Source organism: Sinocyclocheilus rhinocerous, unplaced genomic scaffold (assembly GCF_001515625.1).
Source record: "Sinocyclocheilus rhinocerous isolate Xijiao unplaced genomic scaffold, SAMN03320098_v1.1 scaffold1780, whole genome shotgun sequence".
Taxonomy (NCBI): Eukaryota; Metazoa; Chordata; class Actinopteri; order Cypriniformes; family Cyprinidae; genus Sinocyclocheilus; species Sinocyclocheilus rhinocerous.
Window position 1 is genome coordinate 686,568 of NW_015664762.1, and position 13,233 is coordinate 699,800.

Sequence of the window (13,233 nt, forward strand, 5' to 3'; positions counted from 1 at the left end):
AACTCTTCTTTGAATGTGACTGTGTGTGCTCTGTTAACATGCGGTTTGTGTTTGGACAGAGTCCCAGCCTGCGGGTGGCTGTGTGTGAGGTTCTCGGTGAGGTTCTTGTCCGGGTTTTGTCTGGTGATAAGCTGGGTGATTCTGCTCGTGCAAGTCGAGATCGTTTCCTGGACACGCTGCAGGAGCACATCCATGATGCCCACTCACATGTCCGAGCACGTGTGCTACAGGTCTATGCACGCATTGTCAACAGCAAGGTGTGTGGGTTGTTTTCCCTTTTCTCTTCAACAGAAAATAAAGGGTTTTATTCTTGGATGCTCTAAGATATAATCCCCCACCCCCACCCCCCTTTCCAGGCCTTGCCGTTGTGCAGGTACACTGAAGTTATGGAGCTGACCGTTGGGCGTCTGGGTGATAAGTCTGTCCATGTGTGTAAGAGTGCTATCCAGCTGCTGGCTGCCTTCATTGCTCATAACCCTTACAGCTGCAAGGTACAAATATGCTCAATTAAAACATCTGGTAGATGCACTTACCATTATTATTTTTTTTTTTAAATACTTTTATTCAGTGAGAACTCATTCGATTAAAAAAAAATATATATTTTCACAAAAATATTTAGCAGTACAACTGTTTCAACATTGATAAGAAGAATCATGTGACACTGAAGACTGGAGCAATGGCTGCTTGACAATTCAGCTTTGCTATCACAAGAATAAATTGCATTTGAAAATGCTAAAACGTAACAAGGGAATTTTTAAATTGTAATATTTCACTATTATGGTCTTATTGCAGTTTTGATCAAATTAGAGACTTCTTTAAAATGAATCTTACTGACCCTAAACTTTTAAACACTAGGGTACCTAACTATTTACATAGATCAAATGTACCTGCTTTTGTTTTCTCCATGTCAAGTTGAGCAGTGTGGACCTGAAAAAGCCCCTGGAAAAAGAGATGGCCAAATTAAAAGAGATGAGAGACGCTCAGAAAGAGCAAATGCTCGGTATGTTTCTTTTCTAATTGAATTGCTGCTTTCAGTCTTTTGCTCTAGTCTGCCTGGAGTCACTATCGCTGGCACTGCAGAAATTGTTTCCAGCTGTAAGATTTTAGCTTTGTTTGTAGTTGCAGTCATCACAGCAGCTGATCTTTGGGATGCGATGAAGCCTGAGGTAGAGATGACTGTGAAAGCACAACTGGAGCCTGGCAGTGAGGAAGAGGAGGATGAAAAAGAGGAGCAGACAGAGGGAAAGGAGGAGAGAAGCGACAGAGACACTGCTTTACAAATCGCACAGCTTCTCCGGGAAAGCAAATACAGGTTCGTGTAAATTAAAACACAAATATACTCATACCCTTACTTCTGCACACAGACATGCAATGTGTTTAATTGTGTGTAGGAAAGCTGTTGGTCTGTGCATGCGGGCTCACTCCCTGTTCCCAGAGTCATCATTTTTCACAGATCTGGCCGTCTTAAATGCAGAAACCCTCATCAACACACTTGCAACACTTTTCAAGGGTATGTGTTACTTCGAATAGTCTTCTAAACTTCTACATTAAAGAATTTTGCTCCAGTGCACTGTGGAACTTGTTCATGGTCTCACCTGCCTAGATTAGATGACAGGATTCCTAGTCCAAATAATAACATGAGTTGTGTTTGATGTGCATCTCTCTTCTCTCAGGTCCAGAGCAGGAGACAACTGAAGCCATGTCAAGCGATGCTCCACCCACCCCACAAAAAGAGGGTGGAGGGAATGAAGGTGGAGAGAGTGAACTGAAGAAGCAGGAGATGTTGGTTCAGTACTTGAAAGACACAGAGAGCTTCGCTCTACAAGTAGAAAGAGCCATCGCTGTCATTAACAACATGCTGTACTGGAAAACCACTACAGGTAATTACTATAAACTAAATGACTGTCTGGTTTATATTAAATCTGCATGAAATAAATTCAACCTATTTTCTAAATGCATTTCATTTCATCCATTTACCTTTTAATCAAAATTATGTAACTCAATCTTCTGGAGAAACAAGACTGCTCTTTCGTGACATATGCCAAACTTCCCCAATCATCTAGTTCACTTAAACCCCTTTCTTACAATTGACTGCAAGGTCTAATTCAACTCTGCCTCCATCCAGTTAACAACCGGTGATTAGAACCAAGTCCCTGCCCAGCATTTTTTTTTCCTTTTTTCGATAATTCGTTTTACTCTTAATATACACAACAATACAGAAGAAAAGATCTTTGTCTTCATCTGATCTTGTCAATCATGGCAAGGTTAACAATGAGTAGTTTCCTCTGATTGGTCTCTCTCTCAGTTGTGCAGGAGGCCGTGCAGTTCTGTGTCACAGCATTTGAGTTTAGTGTGGCCGACTCCGTGTGTGGAGTCAGAAAGATGCTGCCTCTTGTCTGGTCCACTGATGTCACAATCAAAGATACCGTCATCCAGGCTTACAGGCGCCTGTACCTCAACCCCCCCGGTGACAACACCAGGTCTGCAATCATTTTGATTCATTTCATAAAGATGAAGGAACACAATTTAATATACTGTAGCTCAACTGGCCTTTTGTGTCTGTCCATCAGGGCAAAGGCTCAGACTCTAGTGGATAATCTGTCAGATCTGATGATCGATGCTTCATTGGGGACCGTCCAGTGTCTGGAGGAGATTGTGAGTGTTTTTTGCCCCACATGTTAGCATTCCCACAATTTATTCTTCTTTTGACATTGTGTTTCTCTTGGTGCAGGTCCAGGAGTTTTTCAGCAGTGAGAGTGCCCTGCAGACTTCAGTGGTGCAGGTTTTGTGGGAGAGGTTCTCTGGTAAACGAGAGACTAAAGCACTTCACAGGAGAGCTGCAGTGCTATTGCTGGGCATGGCAGCACGGTGAGACACTCAACTCTTAATGCTTCCCAGATGTCTTAAAATGATTCTGTTGAACTGATTTAATGTCACAGCATAATAATAATGTTGCCCAATGATGAGACCAAGGCGAATGTGAGCTTGTTGGGTAAGAGTCTGAGCTCTTCTGTGCTCCTATTGGCTGGTAATCTTGGCTGGGCAGGGGAGATTTGCTGCTTTGCTGTAAGGGCCAGCCAACATAAAGCGAGTTCTTCCTATCAAGCTCTTCCTCAGAGAGAAGGAGAGATTTGGGAAGGATGATCATTTTGTGTGTGTGTGGACACAGGTCGAAACTCAGTTCTCTGTAATGTCCAATGAGCTATGAGCTAGTTCTTTTGTAATCTGAGGGCGTTCTTGTCTTTATCATGTTGTTTAAGGCATGGTGTGCATTATTTCAATCTGTAACTTCATTTTGTGTGTGTGTTTAGTGCTGAGAGGGAGGTGGTTCTCAGTAATTTGGACACACTCTGCTCTGTCGCTCTGGGTGAGAAGGTTGCAGAAGATTATCTGCTGGCTCGGGACACACTCATCACCATCGCTAACATAACAGACCATGTGAGGGTATGCATTTACACTTTATGTATATACTAATCAAAGGTTTGGGGTCAGTAAGAATTTTTTTTTTTCCTGAAAAGTCTCTTATGTTCACCAAGTCTGCGTTTGTTTGATTAAAATGCAGTAAAACGGTAATATTGTGAAATACTATTATACTTTAAAATAATTTGTTTTAAATATATTTTAAAATGTATTCCTTTGATGCAAAGTGAATTTTCAGCAGCCATTACTGCAGTGTTACATGATCCTTCAGAAATTATTCTAAAAGGCTGAATTGTATGCTCTTGTGTGTCTCAGCAATCCAAGGGTGTTCCCTTTAGGCTTCCTGTGGACCACCATCTCTTTAGCTGTCTGTCCCAAGCCATCGCTGATGGTATGTTCTTTTAGCTCTTTTTGCCATTGTTTACACATCTCTTACTAGCTTTTGTCTTGGGTAATCTGATCACAAGTTTTGTTGGTTTCTTATAAAATGCTGCACCAAAAACTTTAAAGGCTTTGCCATACTTTCCCCCAACACATCCCATTTTGTTTTAGGGTTTTTTTTCTCCATGAGAGTAGATGGTCCTACGTTGTTTTGGACATGTTGGCTTTTACACTGCAAATGCAAAGTGGCCGCATGTGTCCCATAAAGGGGACATCAGATGCAAAATTCACTTTTACATGGTGTTTGCATATAAATCTAAAAATCCATTCACTCATTTTTTTTATCCCCCATGTGGTCTCTCTCATTCCCCCTTTTTTTTTATTTTATTTTTTATCTGGTTTCTTTCATACGTTTCTGCTGTTTGGTAACAACTGTACCTTCATTTGATCAGGAGTAGTCCAGTCCGACCCTCATTGGCAGACCTTCATGGAGCAGGCTGTCCGTCTCCTCTACTTTCTGGCAGAGTCCCCTGACCAGCTGTGTTCCCGCCTCCTCCAACGGTCTGCTCATCTCCTATTGGAACAAATCACAGAGTGCGGAGAGCCCAACCAATCACAACTGCAGGAAGGCGGGTCTCAGGGCTCTGAGGAGCAAGGTAATGTCATCACAAGAGATTAAAAAAAAGCTTATTTTATAAAGTTTTTGCATACTGTGTAATTGATATGCACTACTGTAGAAAATTTTACAAGTTCTACAATTGTTTTCTATTGGAATTATTTTAATGTTTCACTATATATCTTAACTGTTTTTAAATCAAATGAATGCGGCCTTGGTGAGCATAAGGGGCCCCTCGACTTTTGTGTACATTTGTTTATGATTGCAAAGGTAACATTCTTGTTCTTTTTCTAGCGAATTGCGTGAGCTTGGCACAGGTGCTGTCACTTTGTGGAGCTGTGGCCTTCTGGCAGGTGTCTCACCTTGAGAGAAGTGTTAGCTCTGAGCTACGGAGGAGGAGAGGAGAAAAGGAAGAGAAGGAGGAGAAAGAGAAGGCACCTGCCAACAAAAAGGTTAATAAAGACAGTCCACTGATCGGTTGTTACCTGTTTTCTGTACAATCACATTTAAGTGTTGCCCAATGCACACTGCTGCCGACTGACATATGTGTCATTTGCTAGGAGGCTAATGACAGTTGTGTGGAAGAGGAGCTCGGGCTAGTGGGCGCCTCGGCTGAGGACACTGAGGTGGAGTTTATCCGCAAGATCTGTGATACTGAGTTATTAGCTGGTGAGCCCATCTAGAGAAACTGTTTGCTTCACTATTTTGACACGTTTTAGCTTGGAATAAAGAGAACTAAGTCTTCATAAACGTGCATCATAATTTTATGTTTATTAACGTGGTCTTACCTGGTTCACAAAGCACTAAAGCACTGATACCTGTTTAACTGTGGTCTCTCATTGCAGAAGGGAACATGTTGAGTGCATTTTTGCCTTTGCTGGTGAAAGTTTGCAGCTCTCCAGGGAAATATTCCCACCCTCAGCTCACCACTGCTGCCTGCCTGGCTATATCTCAGTACATGATGATCAGGTATATCTGCTATTATTTTCTATTGCACTACTGTTCAAAAGTTTGGAGTCTGTAAGATGTTTCTGTTTTTATAAATGTTTTTGAAAGAAGCCTGTTATGCTGACCAAGGTTGTAAATGTTGATCGTGAAATATAATTTACATTTTAAAATAACTGTTTTGTGTTTTAATATATTATAAAATGTAATTTGTTCCTGTGATGCAAAGCTGAATTTTTAGCAGCCATTACTCCAGTCTTCAGTGTCACATGATCCTTTAGAAATCTTTCTGATATTACTATCCCTGAACTTTTGAATGGAAGTTTATTTATTGTATTATGTCATATCGTATTTGTTTCTTTAACCATAAAATATTAACATCCTTTGTCTATTTCTCTAGTCCTGCTGTTTGCAAAGACAACATCCGGCTGCTGTTCACCGTGCTGGAAAAATCCCCACTTCCTGTTGTCAGGGCCAACACAATTGTTGCTCTTGGTGACCTAACAGTCCGCTTTCCCAACATCCTGGAACCCTGGACGCCCAACCTTTATGCCAGGTAGCTCCAAACCAAAAGATAAAACAACCACTGGTCTAGGGATGTTTTGCATAATCAGTTGTTCTAGTTTATTCTAGTTCCTGCTTAATCTATTACATTGCAGTCATTTCATTTTGGGGCACTCCACTAATTTAACCTGAAAGGGTACTGTGTGGTGGTTTGATGATCAGTACTGGAACTGCTTTGCCTTAAGGTTGAGTGATGATAATGCATCTGTGCGGCTGACTGCCATCATGGTTTTGACCCAGCTGGTGCTGAAGGATGTGATGAAGGTCAAAGGTCAGGTCAGTGAGGTTGCAGTGCTTCTGCTGGACCCTGAGCCACACATCGCCAGCCTCGCTCTCAACTTCTTCAACGAGCTCTCTGCGAAGGTAGCTGTTCCACTGCAGCTCTGCTGTCTCTCTTTCTCTCATCCCCCTCATGCCTCCTAAGATGAGATGCCCTAATTATAACTCTCTGGCTTTTTTTTTTTTCAGGACAATGCGATTTACAACCTGCTGCCAGACATCATCAGCCGATTATCTGATCCTGAACGTGGAATGAAGGAGGAGGACTTCAACACCATTATGAAGTGAGATATGATTTATGCTGCTATTGCAGTTTAACTTATTCTGCATGACAAACCATAAATCACTTCTATTTAACTTTCTCTTTCAGACAACTCTTCTCCTACATCACTAAAGAGAGACAGACAGAGAGTTTAGTGGAGAAGCTCTGCCAACGATTCAGAACTGCAAAGTGGGTATCAGACACAATATGCTATTTGCTTTATTTTGACCTACACAGTCTCCCAATGGAAATGGTGCTCTAAAAACACCTTTCCTGTTCATCGCCAAATCAGAAAAGTTTAACCTGGTTTTAGAAGATTTTTCCATTATTTTGCCTACTTCAAACATGTCCAAAGATAACTTAGGCTGATGTAGTTACCCAAAATCAAATTTAAAAATAGTCGATGAGAGCAGTTTTCATGGTGCACAGGAAAACATTGCTGACAACATTTGTGAGATTGGGCTCCTTTATGACAGATGATCAGTATGAAGGACCGGGTCTCCCTCCCTTATGTGACCTTGTCCTTTCTCCTGTTTGCAGGACTGAGCGTCAATGGGCAGATCTGGCCGTGTCTCTGTCCCTGTTGTCTGTGTGCGAGCGAGGATTCAAAAAGCTGCAAGAGTGCTGGGACTGCTACAGTGATAAACTCACTGAGCCTGGAGTCTATCAGCCACTCCTGTCCATTGCAGCCAAACTTCGTCGAAGAGCCAAATCACAGTTCAAGGTACTACATTTGCGAATATGTGGCAGCAAAACGGCATACTATACATAAGTGTGCAAACAGAGCATTGATCGTGACTTGATGACTGTTGAAAGTAGCGGTGTTTGTTTAGGCGCAGGTTGAAGACTATGAGAAGCGTTTGACAGCCGTTCACACTAAAGGGCTGGAGAATGTGGAGAGCGAGGAGAAAGAACAGCAGATGGGAGACACACAAAGTCAAAACATGCAAACGCCGCAGCCACACAAGAGCGTGCGCAAAACCACACGAGGTGAAGAGATCGAGCAAATCAGATCTTGCAAAAGAATTCTATTTTATGAATTCGTCTCATTGTGTATTCACACAATTCATAATGCATTCATCTCTATATCCTTTAGGACGTGGCAAACCGAAGTTAAATGACAGCGACCTCGTAACCCCAAGGAAATCTTGCTCTCGTCCCAAACATGCCATCACCTTCACCAGTGATGAAGAAGAGGAAGAGGGTCAGTCACTTTAACATTATTATCATTTAGTTCTTATTTATTCCATGTTAAATGTGCAGTAAAGCACTGTAACATGTAAATGCTAATTTAACATGGTTCATTTTGATTCTTTTTCAGATGCTGTCATGGCTGAGAGTGAGACGCCCAAAGTGACAACACCCATCGCTCGCACGCGACGCACTCGTCTCAGACACTGAGCACTCTTTTTAAGAATTTCCAGCTTTTTGAAATACCTCTACCATGTAATTTGATTTTAGACAGATGAGGTCTGTGACTATTTGTCATTTTTAAATGTTTATTTTAGTTGCTGTCAATATGATATATCTGTGTCTGTTGGTTTTTTATTAAACGTTTTTAAACCATAAATTTTTTTTTTTATTATTTTTTTTGTTGGTTCATATAAATGTTTTTGTCATTTCAGTTTTTAATGAACTGCATTTAAAATGGCAGTTTTCACACATGTTGGATTTTAACATGAAGATTTACATGCTTCTCAACTTGAGAAGAATCCATGAGTGAGCATGTAGTGTGGAAATTGAAGGAATCTGGTTAATCTGTTTTAACTGAAGGTGTAGAAAGTGTTTAGAAACGGGACTTTAGTTTTGTAGGCGGTCATTCCTGCTAAGCTGAAAAGGAGCTGAACTGTGTCTGGGCAGCTTTTATGCTGCAGCTGGTCAGCGTCTGTTGGCCAATAAGAAAACCTGAGGCTATTCTCTACCAATATTTTGGGGCGGGCCTTAGGAGAGCAATGGATGATTTGGAAACCCGTTTTTCATTATTATACATTCATTCATGCAGTACTTTTTGAATTTGCATGTGTAGTTTATGCAAAAAATAAATTAAATTAAATTATTTTGTGGAAATAAGGAGCTAAAGTACTTTTGACATTGGTGTTATCATGCCATTTCTATAAACAAGTGAAACCAACTAATACCAAAAACGTACCTTGTCCTTTCTCCTGTTTGCAGGACTGAGCGTCAATGGGCAGATCTGGCCGTGTCTCTGTCCCTGTTGTCTGTGTGCGAGCGAGGATTCAAAAAGCTGCAAGAGTGCTGGGACTGCTACAGTGATAAACTCACTGAGCCTGGAGTCTATCAGCCACTCCTGTCCATTGCAGCCAAACTTCGTCGAAGAGCCAAATCACAGTTCAAGGTACTACATTTGCGAATATGTGGCAGCAAAACGGCATACTATACATAAGTGTGCAAACAGAGCATTGATCGTGACTTGATGACTGTTGAAAGTAGCGGTGTTTGTTTAGGCGCAGGTTGAAGACTATGAGAAGCGTTTGACAGCCGTTCACACTAAAGGGCTAGAGAATGTGGAGAGCGAGGAGAGAGAACAGCAGATGGGAGACACACAAAGTCAAAACATGCAAACGCCGCAGCCACACGAGCGTGCGCAAAACCACACGAGGTGAAGAGATCGAGCAAATCAGATCTTGCAAAAGAATTCTATTTTATGAATTCGTCTCATTGTGTATTCACACAATTCATAATGCATTCATCTCTATATCCTTTAGGACGTGGCAAACCGAAGTTAAATGACAGCGACCTCGTAACCCCAAGGAAATCTTGCTCTCGTCCCAAACATGCCATCACCTTCACCAGTGATGAAGAAGAGGAAGAGGGTCAGTCACTTTAACATGATTATCATTTAGTTCTTATTTATTCCATGTTAAATGTGCAGTAAAGCACTGTAACATGTAAATGCTAATTTAACATGGTTCATTTTGATTCTTTTTCAGATGCTGTCATGGCTGAGAGTGAGACGCCTAAAGTGACGACACCCATCGCCCGCACGCGACGCACTCGTCTCAGACACTGAGCACTCTTTTCAGAATTTCCCGGGTTTTTTTTTTTTTTTTTAAATACCTCTATTAATAGTATTAATAGTAATTTGGTTTTAGAAAGATGAGGTCTGTGACTGTCATTTATAAATGTTTAATGTTTTAGTTGCCATCAATATGGTATGTTTTTATTTTTTACTTAAACGTTTTTAAACCAGGAAAGTAATGGCTGTTTTTATGTTGTTTCATATAAATGTATGTCTTGTACTCGAATGTATCATTTCATTTTTTTTTTTTTTACTAAATTGCATTTAAAATGTAAGTTTTCGCACATTTTGGATTTGAACATGAAGTTTTACATGCTTCTCAACTAGATAGTTTATGCAAAAAATAAATTAAATTAAATTATTTTGTGGAAATAAGGAGCTAAAGTACTTTTGACATTGGTGTCATCATACCATTTCTATAAATAAGTGAAACCAACTAATACCACAAAAACGTGACAGGTCTGTTACTAATAATTATTAGGTGCCTTTCTTTTTCACTTCTTGGAGCATAATGCCAATAAGGAACTGGCTTTTATTAGTTCACTCAAAAATAAAAATAAATGTGTCTTAATTTACGAAACCTTATGTTGTTCCAAAACTTTTTTTTTTTAAATGAAGGCAGTTTTAAGCAGGAATAATAACTGGTAGCCGTTTTGCCATTTGGTTTGGTGACATTAGTGCAGCAGAAGCACATGTACACTGAATATACTAACCTACTGATCAGTGTAGTATTATATAATGTAATGTTTATGGAGACTGGTATCCCAATTTGCTTAATTCATTTTAATGCCATACAGTTATTTCACAATGCCAGCACTTGTGAAATTGTTCAATGTGTTGTTGCTGTATATTACAGAACGGGCAGAGGTCGTCTCTTCCAGCTCTGTGGTGGGTGAATGACAGCCGGGAGGAGGTCAGATGGAGTTTTGAGGAGTTAGGCTTCCACTCCAGAAAACTTGCAAATGTTCTGCATCAGGTGTGCAATTTGGAAAGAGGGGATCGCGTGTTCCTCATCTTACCTAGAGTCCCCGGGTGGTGGCTGGTTAATGTGGCATGTCTCCGAACAGGTACAATCAATAAGAGGGGATCGCGTGTTCCTCGTCTTACCTAGAGTCCCCGGGTGATGGCTGGTTAATGTGGCATGTCTCCGAACAGGTAATTGAGGTCATTGATTTTTTTTTCCTTCTGATGGATTGGCTTGTTTTCCTATGAGGTGAACTGTGGACTATTTTGGTTTTAAGGTGGTAGATGATGATGGTTCTGTTGTGCCACATGGACAAGAGGGAGACCTCGGCATCAGAGTGAAACCAGACATACCCTTCTCTCTTTTTACAGAGTATACGGTACATTTATGTGTTCTCATGTTATTAGAATCTGTACTAAAAATAAAGCTCTTGAGCTTGAGTTGCACTAATTAAACTTATTGATCTAAATTCATCCTGTAGGGGGCGCCAGAGCGCACGGCAGAATGTTTCCGTGGTGAGTTCTACATGACCAGTGACAGGGGAATGATGGACAGTGAAGGATACCTGTGGTTCATTGGCAGAGCTGATGATGTCATCCTGTCCGCAGGGCACGGAATTCTGCTCATCATAACGATGATGTCAAATTTTAAAATCTCATATTTCATGCTGTGTCTGTGTGTTTTAGGTACCGCATTGGTCCATTTGAGGAGGAAAATGCTTTAATAGAGCACCCAGCTGTAGCAGAATCTGCTGTGGTCAGCAGCCCTGATCCGGTTCGAGGAGATGTAGCGCAGTGCTTTCTGGAATTGCCTTCTGCATGAAGGATACATGCAGTGTGATCTTAGAATTAGGCAAAAATTACAACTTATAAGGTAGTACCATAATTAGCAGCAGAGCGCATATGATGCATTAAAATGGTGTGTAAGTATGCAGCGCAAAATATTTTATGTAAAATTGTAACCATGATTATCATACGTATGGAATACAAAACTGTAACTGTAAAATGTTTTTAAATTGTGCTGCTCCATGTTTCAGGTGGTGAAGGCTTTTGTAGTGCTGACAGTCAAGAGACCATAAGGAACTGATCCAGGAACTGCAAACACATGTGAAGACTATCACGGCTCCTTATAAATATCCACGCAAGGTAACTTACCATTAGAATTCAGTGCTTCTGCATTTAATACTTCACTGAAGACCTTTTCAATTTAGTCCTGGGACCATGCCCACTTGGTACCCATGTAGACCCAGCATAAACCATGTGGGGCCCACATATACATGTTGGCTGGGTATCACGGCTCCTTATAAATATCCACGCAAGGTAACTTACCATTAGAATTCAGTGCTTCTGCATTTAATACTTCACTGAAGACCTTTTCAATTTAGTCCAGATTAAAAGGAATAATTTGTTCCAGCTTTCAAATGTTTCACTTTAATTTTTTTGTCAGATTGAGTTTGTTGATCACCTGCCCAAGACGGTTAGCGGGAAAATCAGGCGAGTTGAGTTAAGAAAGAAGGAATGGGGACCGCAATCAAAAATGGAAAACTGAAGCATTCCACCTCTTTATATGCAACGTTCCCAGATATCTTCCCACTTTAATGCATCACATTCAAGACTGATGAATGGATCTACAGACCTGTAGTTCTTCAGCTCGCCTGAAGGTGGAGGCATTTCATAACAATCAATTTGCAGAACTCATTTCCAATTTCATGCAATATATATTTTAGTAAGTTTAAATGATTCTACCTCATGTTTAATCATGTTTAAGTGGAGTAACTCAAAATGTATAAGCCTTGCAAATGTTCAAATGTTTTTATTCTTTTATTTGTAAATTGTAGATCATATTCTGCATATGCAAAACCTAAATGTGAATCATTTATTAACAATATTGTAAGCATTTATATCATTAAAAACCTCTTGTTTTGAGTTAAAGCATTTTTGGGTGACATTTTGTTAGATAAAACTTGTTTATTATCTCTTCCAAACACAGAGTGATCCTTTTTCCACAAGAGCATGATGTCGTGTGACTGATGGCAGACACAAATCTGATCTCTGCTGAATGATGAGAGGATTCTGAGGTTATAAAGATTTCTGAATTTGTGGAAATGTTACCCTACAGAAAGGAATGCGGTGACTTTTCAGATGACAAATCTGTTAGTAAATTAGTTTTGACCACTAATGAAGAAACACGGCATAACAACAGCAAACCTGTAGCTTGTCAAAAATAATGATAATAGTAATGCAGCAAGTTTTGAAAAATGAAAGGCTACATTTTTCAAACTGCTAAACATTTTAACCAAGCTGTAAATTTCCCCACACTGGTTATTAATGGGACTTATGCTTATCAGGTGGAAAAGCAGAGCCATAGACTTTATAACTGAAATATCAAGCCAAAATACGCCCGGCCTCAACATATTCAGCTGCTTCTTGGCATGTCTTTAAATCAGACTTTAGATGTTTGTTATGACAGCCTGAAAACAGCAGCTTGTTTGTGTATGCAGAGAGATGTGTTTGTGGATGAATTTGTTGGTTTTGGTTTGCAGCAATTGATTAGAATGGTTCAAATGGTGAGCCGCTTACCTGTCCTTATAAAAAAGTACTATGGCTGTACCATGGATGGTACTAGATACCATAGTGCTGCACTGTAAAATCCAATAGTTTACCTTACTTAGATTTAGTTAGTTATCTTTACTTAGTTGTTATACTTACTAGGTTTTATTAAGTTACAGCTACTTTCAAGGCAAATAAAACAATTTACTTACT

At 40.2% G+C, this 13,233-nt stretch overlaps 2 protein-coding genes and 1 long non-coding RNA gene across 3 annotated transcripts; all 3 read left to right on the forward strand.

Moving 5' to 3' along the window:
• Positions 1 to 38: 38 nt before the first annotated feature.
• LOC107730434 (condensin complex subunit 1-like) lies at positions 39 to 7,998 on the forward strand. Its single transcript, XM_016541279.1, has 23 exons — positions 39 to 257; positions 357 to 491; positions 913 to 1,000; positions 1,120 to 1,312; positions 1,392 to 1,510; positions 1,674 to 1,880; positions 2,306 to 2,480; positions 2,571 to 2,655; positions 2,732 to 2,868; positions 3,312 to 3,444; positions 3,736 to 3,811; positions 4,254 to 4,457; positions 4,712 to 4,869; positions 4,978 to 5,086; positions 5,263 to 5,386; positions 5,763 to 5,918; positions 6,112 to 6,289; positions 6,395 to 6,489; positions 6,576 to 6,656; positions 7,008 to 7,191; positions 7,301 to 7,457; positions 7,564 to 7,671; positions 7,789 to 7,998. The coding sequence occupies exons 1-23, from the start codon at positions 39 to 41 to the stop codon at positions 7,866 to 7,868; spliced, it is 3,201 nt and encodes a 1,066-aa protein (XP_016396765.1). The 3' UTR covers positions 7,869 to 7,998.
• A 647-nt stretch (positions 7,999 to 8,645) lies between these two features.
• LOC107730455 (condensin complex subunit 1-like) lies at positions 8,646 to 9,563 on the forward strand. Its single transcript, XM_016541302.1, has 4 exons — positions 8,646 to 8,823; positions 8,933 to 9,087; positions 9,194 to 9,301; positions 9,419 to 9,563. Exons 2-4 carry the CDS (start codon positions 8,991 to 8,993, stop codon positions 9,496 to 9,498), a joined length of 285 nt encoding a protein of 94 aa, XP_016396788.1. The 5' UTR covers positions 8,646 to 8,823; positions 8,933 to 8,990; the 3' UTR covers positions 9,499 to 9,563.
• Positions 9,564 to 11,164: 1,601 nt separating this feature from the next.
• Positions 11,165 to 12,011, forward strand: LOC107730441 (uncharacterized). Its single transcript, XR_001638679.1, has 3 exons — positions 11,165 to 11,393; positions 11,508 to 11,616; positions 11,918 to 12,011. It is a non-coding gene; the product is annotated as an uncharacterized LOC107730441 (long non-coding RNA).
• Positions 12,012 to 13,233: the final 1,222 nt, after the last annotated feature.